The sequence below is a fragment of the Dasypus novemcinctus genome, chromosome 1 (assembly GCF_030445035.2).
Source record: "Dasypus novemcinctus isolate mDasNov1 chromosome 1, mDasNov1.1.hap2, whole genome shotgun sequence".
Classification (NCBI taxonomy): domain Eukaryota; kingdom Metazoa; phylum Chordata; class Mammalia; order Cingulata; family Dasypodidae; genus Dasypus; species Dasypus novemcinctus.
Window position 1 is genome coordinate 202,139,327 of NC_080673.1, and position 14,705 is coordinate 202,154,031.

The window sequence follows — 14,705 nt, forward strand, 5'->3', positions numbered from 1 at the left end:
GGTGGGGGTAATATATAAATCAAGTAAGTTTCTATCATAAGAAATTTCAAGATAAAGTCCACCATAAATTAGAAGTAAAAAACATAACAAAAACAAACAAGTAACCCCAGAAACAATGAATTAGAAAGCAGAGGCATAGTAGAATTAATAAATATATCTAAGAACTGGTTCCCTAGGGGAAGGGGTGGGTTGGGGTAGCGTGAAGGTCTCTCAGATTAGAAGCTAGCATGAAAAATTATCATAGATTTAACTTGTTATAAGTAGAAACTTTCTGTAAGTTAATTTAAAAAACTCAATAAAATCAAACCAACTTGAAAAGTTGTATTGGTAAAAATTTTACAGTGCTTAAAAATAATCTTATTTTTAAAACACTAGAAAAATGTCTACTTTTAGGTGGAATGAAGGAGTTGTAATTTCAAAGGACCCATAGAAGGAGCTAGTAAAATTCTACTTTTTGGCCTCAGTGGGATACATCTTATAATAATTCATGAAGCCATGTACTTAATTTGCATGGTTTTCTGTATCTGTCTTTTATTTTATAATAAAAAGATTAAAATAAAAGCAAACACACAGGAAGCAAAGGCAAACCATATTTTTAGATCATTTAAGAAAAAAGAAGTAAATAGCTAACTAATAAGGATGAGAAAAAGATTTGGTATTTATAATCAAAGTAATTCATATTAAAACCACAAAAAATAAAATTTAAAAACCTCAATATGGTGCTATATTTTAAAATATGCTACTCACTGCTAATATATGTGCATCAAAATGAGCCCCTCTTACATGGCAAGTGATGCCAACTGGCACAAGTCAGGTAAGTACAATTGCTTAGAAAAGCAATTTGGCAATACATACCAGGAGTTTTAAATGTTTTAATATTCTTGTTCTGGTTAAGTTTACTATGGGCAATAAATCCTCGTGGAAATACAGTAAGTCCTGACACTCTCAAAACTTCCTAAATTCACAAATGCCATCATCCCAGTTTTTCCTCAAGAATATTCCATGGAACACCACTTCAACGAGACTGTATAGAATTCCTACTGGGTTGTTATTGGGGATTGGATCATGTCCCCCACAAAAGACACACTCAAGTCTTCATCTGTGTTTCTGTGGGTGTGAACCCATTTGTAAATAGGGCCTTAATCTATATTACTGAAGGTTTTTATAAAGAGAGGAAATTCAGACATCGTCGGAAGATGACAGAGGAGAGAGAGAGTGCCATGTCATGGAGACAGGGACACAGCCAAGGAGCCCCAAAGGTGGAGGCAAACCAGCAGCAGAAGGCGACAGACTTTTGGGAGAAAGCATGACCTTGCCAACACCTTGATTTTGGACTTTTAGCCTCCGAAACCATGAGCCAATAAATACCTGTTGTTATGCCAACCAGTTTGTGGTATTTTCACAGCAGCCCTGGGAAACTAAGTCCATTTTGGGTACTGAGGCTGGGCTGTTGCTCTTAGAAATACCTAAAAGTGTAGAAGTGGATTTGGAATTGGTGAGCAGAGGCTGGAAGAATTTCAAGGCACTTGATGGAAAAAGCCTAGGTTGCTGTAAAGAGAGTTACAGAGAAAGTCTCTGTTGTCTTAAAGAATACATATATCGTCATGAACAGAACGTTGGGAGAAAAATGGACTTAAATGTGTTTCCAGTGAGGCCTTAGAAGGAAGTGATGAATGTATTACTGGAATCTGTAGAAAAGGCAATCTTTGCTATAGAGGGACAGAAAACTTGGCAAAATTGTGTTCCGCTATCAGATGGAACACAGAACTTGTAAGCAATGAACTTGGATGTTTAGCCGAAGAGCTTTCCAAGCTAGGTGTGCGAGGTGAGGCCTGACTTCACCTTGCAGCTTAGAGTAAAAGGAGAAAAGAAAGGGATAAACTGGGGACTGAACTTTTAAGCTCAAAGGAACTAGAAATGGATGACTTGGAAAATTCTCAGCCTATCCAGATTGTGTACTCAGACTACAGATGGAAGCAGCTCTATCAGAGACCTCCGAGAGCGTCTGGGAGGCGACCTCCCAAAAACAGGGCTCTGTGCAAGGGTTTGGCTGAACCCCCCTTTGCTAAGAAGATGGGCATATGACTCAGGGACCCAGTCACCCATCTCAGAGGAAGTCAAACTGGAAATACTTTTATCCAGGAAGGAGCTGTAGAAGGCCTTTTAGTCTGCTAACTCGGACCCCCTTGAACTGCATACAAACTGACAAAGTTTTGAGAATTTTATATGAGCAGAGGCACATCCAACCTGGACGAAAAGGGACAGGGATGGACAAACTGAAGGAAAAATGACTCCACAGGCAGAACCACGGAAGTAGAGGCCTGGCCAAAGAGACATCTTGGCCCAAGAGAAAAGGGCTTCTGCCTCAGTGTTTGGAGGAGCCGGCCTTCCACCCCAATGTTAGGGGAGGTTGAGGCCACCAACCTAACGCTTAGATGGGGTGGGGCCCAGGTGTCCTGGGAGGGTGCGGCTGCTGCCCCAGCACTTGGAAAGGTGAGGCTGCTACCCCAGCAAGCCTACAGAACAAAGCACTGACCGCCAGATTCTGAGACCTTGGAATCAAGGGGAATTTGTCCTGCCAGGTTTCACCCATATGCAAAATCCCAAAAGTCCTAAAGACGTAGTAAAAAATCTAAGTTCGAAGTCTCATCAAAATCTATGGGTGTGGTAAGGTGTTGGTGGAGGGAGAATGTATGGGAATTCTGCACATTGTGCACGATTGTTTTGTAAGTTTACAATGTCCCTAATAAAACATACACGTGTAAAATCTGTGGGTGTGGCCCATCTTGGGGCAAAATTCCTCTGTGGACTTGAGAAACCTAGAAACAAGTTATCCACTTCAAAAGTACAAGGGTGGGGGCAAGCATGGGATAGACATTCCCATTCCAGGAGGGAAAAGTTGGAAGGAAAACAGAGGTCATGGGTACCAAGAAGAACATGTTTTTTGGGGAACCAGAGAGTGTGGACTGTTGGGATTGACTCATCTCCCCCACAAAAGACAAGTTCAAGTTTTAATCCATGTCCATGTGGGTGTGAACCTATTTGTAAATAAGACCTTCTGAAGGTGTTATGACTTGTATGGCCAAAGGGAATCAGAACAGGCCTTAATCGATGGAGCTGGAGGTCTAAAAATGAGAGGTATTTGGATGTAAACAGAAGAAGCCAGAGGTCAGAAGCCAGAGAGGAGAGAGAGGTGGCCACGTGACAGAGGTAGAGATGCAACCAAGGAACCCCAAAGATTGGGGCAAGTCAGCATGAGAATGCTCCAGACTTCAGGGAGAAAGCATGGGCTTGCTGATGCCTCAATTTTGGACATCTAGCCTCAGTAACCATGGCCCAATACATTCCTGTTGCTAAGCCAACCCATTGTGTGGTACTTGTCACAGCATCTCTGGCAAACTAAGACAGTGGTGAACGCATTCCCAAAGGCCTCCAGTTTCTGGCACTTTCTTACACCATCTGGCAATTTCTGTCTCTCCTCTTCCCCTAGACACGCGGTAACTGGGAAGCAGCCGTGTTCATGCAACGTGACCCCAGACCACAGATGGTGGGTCCAGGACTGGGCAACTGGCACATGCTAATCTGGACCAGGGTGTGGGGCTGAGTCTAACCGCTACCCAAGGACACCTGCTGGGCTCTGAATCAGAAGCGACATAGAGCCAGAGGAGGGCTGTGGAGTTCCACCACAGGGGATGAGGACGTCGAGAACGCAGTCGAGAGTGAGAAGTGAGAAGGGAGCTGGCTGGAAGACAAAGGCAGAGAAGAAGACACCGCGGGCATGGGCCCCTCAGACACACCCCCAGGTCACTCAGGGGAACTTGCTTTCTTTTGCTCAAGCCCAGCTCCGGAGGGATTCACTGTTTACAATCTAGCCCAAGGATGTCACTTTCTATACTGGATGAAGAAAAACCAAATTCATCAACAATGAGCAGGCTTCTTTGCGGCAGGCCGTCTCATAGAGTTTAGCGTGATAAGGTGCATTACGAATATTGCAGAAGAGAATAAACAAGGAGCAGTTATCAAGCATATTGGACCCTAGGCACATTTTTCATGGAATATTTATCTTCTCATTCATCAAATATTCACTGAGTACTTACTATGCATGAAGCACCATTCCAGAAGCTAGAGATACAGCTGCAGAGATAGACGGGTCCCTGCCTACATGCTGGAGGGGATGGCGAGCAATTAACAAAGGAGGGAATAGGATAATTTCACATGGAGATAGGTGCCAGGAAGAGAACGGACTGGCAAATTCAAATGTCTATGAAGACTTTGCAGGAGTTCTCAAGAAGCAGAGTCAATTTCCCCACCCCTTGAACCTAGGGAGCTGCTTTCCTCTTCCCAACAGCTTCTTTTTCTCCCCCTTTGAGTAGTTTCTGAGTCAAGGCCTCTATCTCGAGACTGAAATGCTGCTGACACATCTGACAAATCTGAGCTATTATTAATCGTGCTTGGGGAAGTGGCAGAAATGGCAAGCAGGACCCCCTTCTCAGTGGTTATCATGAATCCCACCCCGAGGGACAGCCATCCTCCCCCAAGTCCACACGCCACCTCGGCAACAGCCTGTCTCAGAGTGACTTCTTATGCTTTGAGACTCCTAAAACAACCAGAGATTGATGGATCAAAGAACTGATTCGAGTTCCGAATGCCAGATCCCTGAACTTGGCATTCTCCCAGCCTAAATAAGAGTGGAAGGAGCACCTGGCAGGAAGGAGACCAGGAGCTGGGTGGTGGCCCTTGGAGAACTCTCAGCTCAGAGAGCTCCCCAGGGTGCTGAAACCCAGCCTGCGCCCCTCCTGCTAAGCCTGGGCTCCTCCCACTAAGCCTGGGTTCCTCCCACTAACCCTGAGTTCCTCCCACCAAGCCTGAGTCCCTCCTACTAAGCCTGAGTCCGTCCCACCAAGCCTGAGTCTCTCCCACTAAGCCTGAGTCCCTCCTGCCAAGCCTGAGCCCTGGCACAAGGACTCTTGTTCACTTGGTCTGTCTGGGGAGGGTATGTCTTCCCAAGTCCCACTGAGACACCGAAAGTGCTAGCAGCAGCTCTGTCAGGAAAGCCTGTCCTGTGTGATGCCAGGAAAGTTATTAACACTCTCTGGACTTCAGTTTCCCCATCTCTAAAAATAGAGGAAGAGACTGAACGAGCTCCCAGCGGATTTCCTGTCCTGAAAACTCTCTGCACCCGGTTTTCAACAATCGTGAGAACGCCACCATTCCCAAGAGCGCCCTTCTGACCTGAGAGAGCTGCACTAAATCGGGAGGCCGGGCCCCTTCCTTCCTGCCTTCTCTCCCTCCCTCCCTGCCCTCGTCCCGTCCCCCACCCATTTGGTCACGCTGTAAACGGCACTGAGAGCTTGTTCTGTGCCAGGCACATGCTCAATATTTGGATACAGAGATTAATAAGAGCATCTTCCAGGAAATCAATCAGCTGACAAATATTTGTGGCCTGTCTCGTGTGTGCAGGCAAGGGTCATGTGGCTGGAAGACGGGGAGTCCCTGCCCTCTGGGGGTGGGGGAGAGGCAAATATCAACAAGGAAACAGACAATGCAACTTTGTATCCTGAACCCTGTGATGGGGAGGCACCGGGGCTGTAGGGCAGACGCTGAGTCTGGAAATGGGGCATCAGGGGAGGCTTCCTGGAGGAAGCTGTAGCTCCGCCACAAATAGAAGGGTAAGAAAAAGGAGGAAGAGAGGATCAGGAAGGGGAAGGGCATTTGCATGCTCTGAACATAAGAGAAGGCCTGATGGATACAGCAAACTGACAGGTTTGGGGGGCCCGGAGCGCCGGGTACGAGGGGCAGGGCGTGAGATGCGTCTGGAGAGGTGAGCAGGGCTCCTGGCGAGAAAGCCCCTGAAAGCCAGGGGGCAGCTTGGATCTCATCCTGCGAAAAACACAGAGCTGCTGGAGGGCTCCGGCTGCTGGCCTTGTTCCAAAAGCCACATGGAAGGCTGTGGGGAGAAAGGCTTGGAGGGGGGACGAGGCTGAGGCGGGCATCTGGCCGGGACCCGGTAAGGCCCAGCCAGGGAAGGGGCCGTGGGGTGGAGAGCCGTGGACGGACGGGAGCTGCCGAGCGGGACCCAGCGGGTGGAAGAGGGCGAGGCAGGGAAGGGGGTCACCCAGCACGAGGCTCCCCCAGGTTTCCACCTGAAGCAAACGCTGGGTGGCAGCGCCCCTGGCTGAGAGAAGGCAGGGAAGGGCCATGACCTCCGGTGGGACACGGTGGGCCCCAGCCACCTGTGGGCATCCGGGACACCACGTGCTCTTTGGGTCTGAGTCGGGTCACGGGGGATGGGTGGCGATGAGCTGTGGCAGCCGGGAGCCCCTCGGGGAGGAGCCCTGCCCATCTCCTACGTCCACCTACAGGAGGACCCCGGAGGCAGGTGGGCTCATGAGGCCGGGAAGGCTGGGCCGGGCTTGCCGACTCATCACACTCGCGTTTTGAGGGGAGGGGGCACAGAGAAGGCAGGGGCTTCAGCAAAGGCCTTCCCGAGAAAGTGACGCTCAAATAGACCCTTGAGGAGTAAGAGGGAATTAATTAGGATAGTGCACTCTTAGCAGAGTGCGCTAATTAGTGGAGTGTACTTGGGATCCCATAAAACAATGCTCATCGAGAGCCGGCCTGCGGGAGGGAAAGGGCGAGGACAACGGCTCTGGAAGCAGGCCAGACTTTCCCGCGCCCCGGGCAACGCCTCTCCTCGTCTCCACTCTAGAAGGGACCCCAACCGCCTCATCCACCATCACCCCAGAAGAGGCCCCTTCTCTGAGCCACCCAGGGGCAGAGGGCTCAGGGGACTTGAAGGGAAGCCTGAGGAGGGTCCTGGGGCCATGGGGTTGCAGGAGGTTGATTTTCCTTTGGGCTTGAACTCCTGACCCAGGGGACACCAGCCCCAGGGGGTCAGGTCAGGGCCGGCCCTGGGCTTTGAAGACACACCCTCCCAGGGACCCTGATCTGGTGGGTCTAGGGCAGGGCTCCGGCTGCAGCACAGATTTCTTAGTGCTCGGTGGGCAGTTCTGAATCAGGTCTAATCCAAGTGCCTCATGCTTCCGGTGAGAGAACTGAGCCCCATAGAGAAGCTTGCCGCCTGCTGGGACCCTGAGAAAGGGACATATGCCCCACCTCACCCCAAGGCGGCCACAGTGACAGCCACATCAAGCCCAGAGCACCCTGACCCCACTGGGGCTGCGGGCTTTCGGAGGGACCACCTGCTTGGAGAGGTGGCCAGCCCTGCTCCCCAGAGCCACTTGCTCCCCAGAGCCAGCAGGAAAGGCTTCGGGCAGGAACGGCGGCTCAAGCACAAGCGGAAGCGCGAGGTTTGACCTTGGGGCGGGCTGGTGGCCCCCTGAGCCTGCCCACTTGCTCCACAAAGGAAGGAATTGGCCATTTCATTCTGACTGTCCCTCAGGGAGGCTGAGGCCCGTGGCAGGAAAGGGGGTGAGTGTCTGAAGCTGCAACCTGGGGGAACCCACGGCTGGGAGGGCAGGGAGGAAGGCAGGGAGGAGGCCAGGGCGGGGCCCAGAAGGGGGACAGGCAGGCGAGTGCCGCTTCCCGTGCAAAACTCCTCTGTTAGCAGCTGCCTCTTCCGGCCGCTGCAGACCCAGCCCTGCCCTCTCACCCCACTGCGGGGTGCAAACAAAGGTCCCCCAGCATTAGCAGCACTGGGCCAAGGGAAAGGACGTGCCCCCTCCTCCACACCTGTGCTCCCCTTGAAGGACTGGGGGGGCCTCTATCCACAGCAGGAGGGGGATAGGGGTGGGGTGGGGGCCCCTTCTGTCATCCCGTGGAGGGTTAGGGGACGTACAGAAGGGCACGCCTGCAAGAGTCCCGGGGACCAGTGCGACATAGGAGCTCATCATGGTACAGACCAAGAGCACTGCGAGCTCCCAGGGTTGCTATGACAACAGAAACGCCCTGGGGGGAGGGGCACTCACACAGCCCAGCCTGACGCAGCCCTGCACCCAGGACTTCCTACGGATGGGGGCACGGGGAGCCACTGAGGGCGCTTGGAGAGGGCGGCGGGGCAACACGTACAAGGTTGCACAGCCAGAGGAAAAGGCAGGACTTGAACCCAGGCCCGCAGACCCCTGGCTCTTTCCATATCCTTCTGCTTCGGGTGAGGCACGTGGTGCTTATAGAGTCGCGTGCGCACAAGTGCGTGTGTCAGGGAGGGAAGTGCGAAACCGCCCGCTTTAGAGGGGGACCCCAGGTCAGAGGAGAGGCCCAGCACTTGCTGCGCGCCCCAGCTCAGGAGCAGGCCCCGGTGTCCCCCACTGGCCCGTGCGTATGGTCGCCGTCCCTTCCCTGCCGTGCCCCCACCTCCGCCAGTCCCACTCGCACTTGCAGCTGCGCGCCCTAGAGAAAGGCCTGCGCCGGCACACGTGGGGCCCGCCTAGCAGCCTCCCCCACAAGGAGGAGCAAGCAGCCGGAAACGGCCCGGGGCAGGGGCGGGCATCCCCCCAGCTGCAGACCACCCCCGGCTGCCCACCCTGTTTGGAGGCTCACACCCCTTCCCAGAGGGACCCGCACCCCAGGCCCAATCGACAGAGCTGGGGAGCCCCGGCCCCCTGGCCCTCGCCTGGGGCCACGCGGAAGGCCGCTCAGGGTTCTGAGCGGTCGGTGTCCACCTCGCGTCTCTCGTGGGGGCTCAGCCCACCACCGTGGTGGTCAGCTGCAGAGCGTCCCCTAGAGATAGCCCCACCCTCAGCCCCGGGGCCCTGTGACTGCGGCCCCTTCCATGGCAAAGGGGGCTGAGCAGACATGACAAAGTCATGGACCTTGAGACAGGGAGAGGATTCCAGTAAAATCTCAAGGGTCCTTACAGGAGTAGAGGGAGGCAGGGGGGTCAGAGGTCGAGAAGGAGCTGTGAGGAGGGAAGCAGAGGCAGGAGCGATGCACTTGCAGGCTCTGGGGATGGAGGAAAGGGCCAGGAGCTACGGAAGCAGCTGGAAGAGGCATGGAAGGAGTTCCTCCCCAGAGCCTCCAGGGGCTCCAGCTCCAGGTGATTTGACACGGAGCACGGTCTTACGATTTAGCTCTGTAAGGTCGATTTGGGACTTCTGACCTCCAAAATGCTACGATAAATCTGCACTGTTTTAAGCTGCTGAGTTTGTGGCCCTTTTTGTTAGACCAGCCCTTGGAAACACATACATGCTCGCCTCCTGCGGGCTGATCGCGGCCATGGAGTTGGCTGCTGGGAGAGCCCTGGCAACACAGACCTTTTATCAGGTCCACTGATAGGAGCCAGAGCAACAAAGCCCAGTACTCCAAACAGTGGACGCAGGAGACCTGAGGTATACACTACCCGGAACAATGAGAGCCAGGCACGGACACGAGCACTTTACATAGAGCCCGTCATTTGATCTCCATAACAACATTTCTATTACCTACATTTTCCAGATGAGGAAACTAAGGAACAGAGAGGTTGAGTGACTAGCCCAAGGTTGTACAGTGGCTAAATGGAGAGACTTGGTTGTCCAAGACATATTATTGGGGGTAAACAAAGCATATTAAAGGGAAGGGAACTTGGCCCAATGGATACAGCATTCGCCTACCATATGGAAGGTCCACGGTTCAAACCCCGGGCCTCCTTGACCCGTGTGGAGCTGGCCCATGTGCAGTGCTGATGCGCGCAAGGAGTGCCCTGCCACGCAGGGGTGTCCCCCGCATAGGGGAGCCCCACGCGCAAGGAGTGCACCCCGTAAGGAGAGCTGCCCAGCGCGAAAGAAAGTGCAGCCTGCCCAGGAATGGCGCTGCACACACGGAGAGCTGACACAAGATGACGCAACAAAAAGAGACACAGATTCCTGGTGCTGCTGCTAAGGATAGAAGCAGTCACAGAAGAATATGCACCGAATGGACACAGAGAGCAGACAACTGGGGGGAGGAGGGGAGAGAAATAAAAAATAAATCTTAAAAAAAAAATTACTTTAAAAAAACAAAAACAAAACATACTAAAGAATGTTATGCACATTATGATCCCATTTATGTAAAGCTTATATGTATATATGTATGTGTATATATAACAATAGGATATGTATATACATATTCAAAAATTTCGTATATATATTTACAAATAAGAAAATATCTGGAAAAAATAAAAACCACATTGCCACTTTTGCTTTAGACACTTCTTTTTTCAATAAGCATGTACTGATTTCAAAACTTACATAAAAATTTTAAGCTGTGTAGACATTTAAAACCCATGTGTGCTCCTAAAAATATGAGAAATGTTAAAAATTAAACCTGTGACCTAGAAAATACCTTTCTGGAAATCTAAAAAAAAAATCAGAAATGAAAGCCTGCGTGTATATACAAAGATGTTCACCATAACACAATTTATAATAAAACAAATAGAAACCTTAAGTGCCCAATAAAAAGAAAACAGCTAAGCAAATGAACCGTTACACCACATATTACGAGCCATTAAAAAGTTATTAATGAAGAGTAATGACTACTCATAAAATGTTAAGTGAAAACAGCCAGATTCCAAATACCAGCAAGGGCACAAGTCTATACGTTACAGAACGTTTCTGTAAATGGACAGGGATCGAAGGGTTAATCCTTGATGTTAATTGTAAATTGCACTGGGGGGAGGGGGAGGGGGAAAGTAGGAGAGAGATAATTCTATTTTCCTTCTCTCGAATCTCTGACTTTTTGTAGTATAATGAGAAACCATATCACATTTATTTTGAAAATTGAAAACCCATCCCAGCTGTCCTTGAAGCACCACCATTTGATGCCACCTCCTCGGAAAGCTCTCCCGGACTGTCTCTTTCCTAGATGATGGCTCACGCCCTGACTCATTCACTTCTATCTTCTCTGCCTCTTTTGTGTCTTCGGGTCAATTCACCTCCATTCTAAGTAGTTGTCAAGGGCACATCGTAAAGTGTCTACCGTGTAGGGACAGCTGCTGTGAGCGCAGAGGAGCACGAGGGTGAGGCCGTAGATGTGTAGACAGTCCCTTCCTTCATGGAGCTCAGTGTTTCCTGGAAGAGCCAGATAGGAAACCAATGCTCCAGAATCCAAGAATGAATGGAACGAGTGCTTCAGGAGAGTTCCAAGTAAGCTGCACTGGGTGTTCAAGGAAAGAAGCTGTTCCGATGGGAAAACTGGAGAAGGCGATATCGGAGCTGGGTCTTAAAGGGGAGAAGAGTAGGATTTTGACAGAGAAAAAGAAAGGCCATTCCTGGTGGGGTAATGGCTTGAACAAAGGCCCAGAGATGTGGCAGGTTTTGGGGAAAGCATCCAGGAAAACAAGTACCAGAATGAGTTTATAATAGAAGAGGGAGATGAGCCAAGAAAAGAAAGCAAGGTTAGATCAGGGCGGCCCGTGCATGGCATGTTAAGGCAACCAGGCCTTCTTAGGTCAACAAGAGGATACCTGCAAAGAGCTTAAAGCAGAAGAGGACTGGCTCCTGCAGGAGGGTAGCCTGCTTCCCATTGTTCTTTAGGCAGGAGGACACAGCTCAGAGATGGGCTCCCAGCAGACGCAGATAAAGGGACTTTTAATTCCACATAGTTGGATTCACCACAGAACCAGGGATTCCAGAACCCCGCCCCATTCTGAAGCTTTAACTGACCTTTGTCCTGCACCAGCACCTCCAGCTCCTCCCGAACGCCGTCGCACCAGCTTGTGATGTCCACATGGAGGGAGTAGTCACAGCAGGATTTGGTGTCAGCAGCTTCATGCCACTTCTCAAAGGAGGTGAGCAGGCTGGACCCAGGTTCAGGAACAACATGGTCAACTGGGGCAAGAAAAAGGTGTCACATTCCAAAGCTGCTTAGGACTCAAGTTGTTCCAGCAAGATTTACTCATCTTCTGAGTTGCATCACCACCACCACCATCATCATCACCACCATCATCACCATAATTGTCACCATCATCACCATCATCAGTACCAACATCACCATGAAGTACCATCATCACTACCATCACCATCATTGTCACCATCACCACCACCATCATCATCATCGTCACTATCATCACCATCATCATCACGACCATGACCATCATCTCCAATATCATCAACATCAACACCATCACCACCACCATCATCCCATCACCACCACCTTCATCATCAAGGTCAACATCCTCATCGTCACTATGCCTTTCATCATCACCCCCACACCCATCACTGTCAATGTTACCAGCATTGTCACCATCATTGCCAGAACCATCTACAGTGACCCCTTCACCACTGTCTTAATTCTTCATCGTTATGATTGTCACCATTGTTTTATCATTATGGCCACCACCACCATCATATAACTATTTATTTTATGCTTCCTATTGTCAGATACAACTAACAATGACTTTACATAAATTTATGTAAAGTCCCATTGAATCCTTACAGCCATTCCATTAAGTGAACAACAATATCTTCATTTTGCAGATGAAGAAACTGGGGCTCAATGAGGGTAAGGAACTTGCCCAAGGTCACACAGCTAGTAAGCAGTAGGGGAGAAGCTTGCAAGGGAGACTTGCCGGATGCAAAACTTAACTCCTACCCAACAATCCACACTGCTCCCTTGGCACAGAGTGACAAGATGAAAGAGGCCTTAGAGACCAAAAATACGTTAGCCCCATCGTTCCTTTTTCAAATAAAACCTTAAATGTGAAGCTGATCAAAGGGGGAGCCCCTGTTTTCATAAACACCACCCGACTTTCCATTTTCCTCTAGTTACTGCCCCGTGTCTCCCTACATCCACCCTTCATGGCCAAACATCTGTAAGCTGTTGCCTCTGCTCACCTCCACCCACTCACTCCTCCATGCATCCAAAAGCATCAGCCTTTGCTAATCTGACCTTCGTGTCTGTAAACCTAATGAACACTACCAGTGCTCACTGCACTTGACCTCTTAGGGCTATGGGTGCAGTGAATCACCTTTCCATCTTCAAACTTGTTCTTCCCTGCCTTCCCCTGTCAACACATCCTTCTGACTCTTCCCCTACTTTTGGGCTATTTCTCCTCAATCTCCCTACAGACCCTTCCTCCTTTACTTTGCCATTTAAGTAGGGAGCGCCTCATTGCTTAGTGCTAGAACTTTCTATGCCCCTGCTGGTTAAAATTTACTGCTCCTTCTGAGCTACAGAAATCTTAATCCAGTTATTTCCTTGACCTCTCCACAAGAATGACTGGAAGTTCCTCAAACTTGGAATGTCCAAAACCTCAAGCAGTATCATCCCCTCTCCCATCCCATTCCCAAACCCGTCTCCTTAACTCTGCACCCCCAGCTGTGAGGGCTCCCGCCATCCCTACGCTCCACAAGGCAGAAGCAGACAGTCTCCCCTTGACACTTTCTTTCTTTCACGTCACCCCACAGTTAATCCACGATGAGGTCCTGCTGATGTACCTCCTCAGTAGCCCTGGAGCTGTCCACTTCTGCCTAACTCCACCACCACTCCCCAAATCCCAGCCACCTCCATCACTTACTTGATCTACCGCCATCACCTCCCAACTGGTCCACCCCATCCAATCTGGTCCCGCTTTTCTGATCTGATATTTTCAGGCCCCAAAACATTCCTTAAGATCCCTCATAGCTGCCCACTGCCCATGTGGAAAAGACCAAAATTCTGACCTTGGCCACTGAGCCAGCACCCTCCAGGCTCTGCCTCGTTCCAGGTCACATTGTCCACCACCCACTCTCTGTCCCATGCCTCGCAGGCCTTCTTCCTGTCTCTTTCACATGAGGTGGCCCTGCCCACCCCTGGGCTTGCTGGGCCCTCTCCCTGAAGTTCTGTTCCATCTCCCCTCATCACTTTCGTGACTCACTCACCCCTAAGTCCCTGAGCCAATGTCACTGCCCCAGGGAACCTTCCCTGCACCCCCCACCCTGAAGTGCAAGGTGTCTTGCACCTGTGTTGTGCAGCACCTGGTGGAGAGGAGAGCCCCATATGGGGGTGATTAGTGACGCCCCACTGGGCTGAAATCCTTCTGAACAAGCATCACGTCGGCTTTTCTTCATTCTCTCCCCACTGCCTAGCACAGGCCCGGTGCAGAGTGGCCCGAATAAAGGAGTAAAGAAATGGGGTGGGGATCCAGAGCCCCCCACTGCCATTCACACAGCCCTTGCTGTGGCCCTGCTGGTGATTTTGTAGCAGAGCGAGGAATGGGAGGGAGCTAGATGGGGCCCAGGACCCTGGCTCCTCTCCAGGGCTCCCCCTGCCCCAGGCTGGACCTGCCTTCTCCACCTCTCTGAACCACCCGTACTTATCCTTCCAAAAAGCTGACCACATGCCACGTTGGGCACCAAGGAACCCCACACGTTTATCCAGCAACTCAAGGCAGCTCGTACTATAAAGCCCAAGTTCCAGATGAGGAAGCTGAGGCTCCGAGAGGTGAAGTGCCTGCCCACAGCTGTGCAGTCACCAAGGGGCAGCACTCAGGTTCCAACCCTGGCAAACGCGATCAAGTCCAAGTCGACCCAGGTGCCAGGACTGGGCGCCTCCCACTGCCCCAAGCAGCAGACCCATGGGGTGCCTTTTGGAAGCCGGGACAGGAGAGTGCATGTCCCATGAGTGGAGCCACACCCTCCCAGCTCAGGGGCTCGGGGCAGCTCGGACGCACCAGCCCCACCCACAGTGGGTGACTAACAGCCACAGAATGGACTTCAAAGGGACTCCTAGGATGGGGAGAGGTGGGCAGGGCTAGGCTAGCGCAGGGCCCAGCCACCTGGAATTGAATAGCCTAACAGTTGCAGGAACATTAA

At 51.1% G+C, this 14,705-nt stretch overlaps 1 protein-coding gene across 2 annotated transcripts in view; it reads right to left on the reverse strand.

Moving 5' to 3' along the window:
• Nucleotides 1–14,705, reverse strand: part of CRMP1 (collapsin response mediator protein 1) — a 72,458-nt gene that overhangs the window by 24,190 nt on the left and 33,563 nt on the right. For both annotated transcript variants that reach the window (XM_058301222.2, XM_058301224.2), the window contains exon 4: nucleotides 11,577–11,741. In XM_058301222.2, coding sequence (XP_058157205.1) covers nucleotides 11,577–11,741 — 165 coding nt within the window. The remainder of the gene's footprint in view (nucleotides 1–11,576; nucleotides 11,742–14,705) is intronic.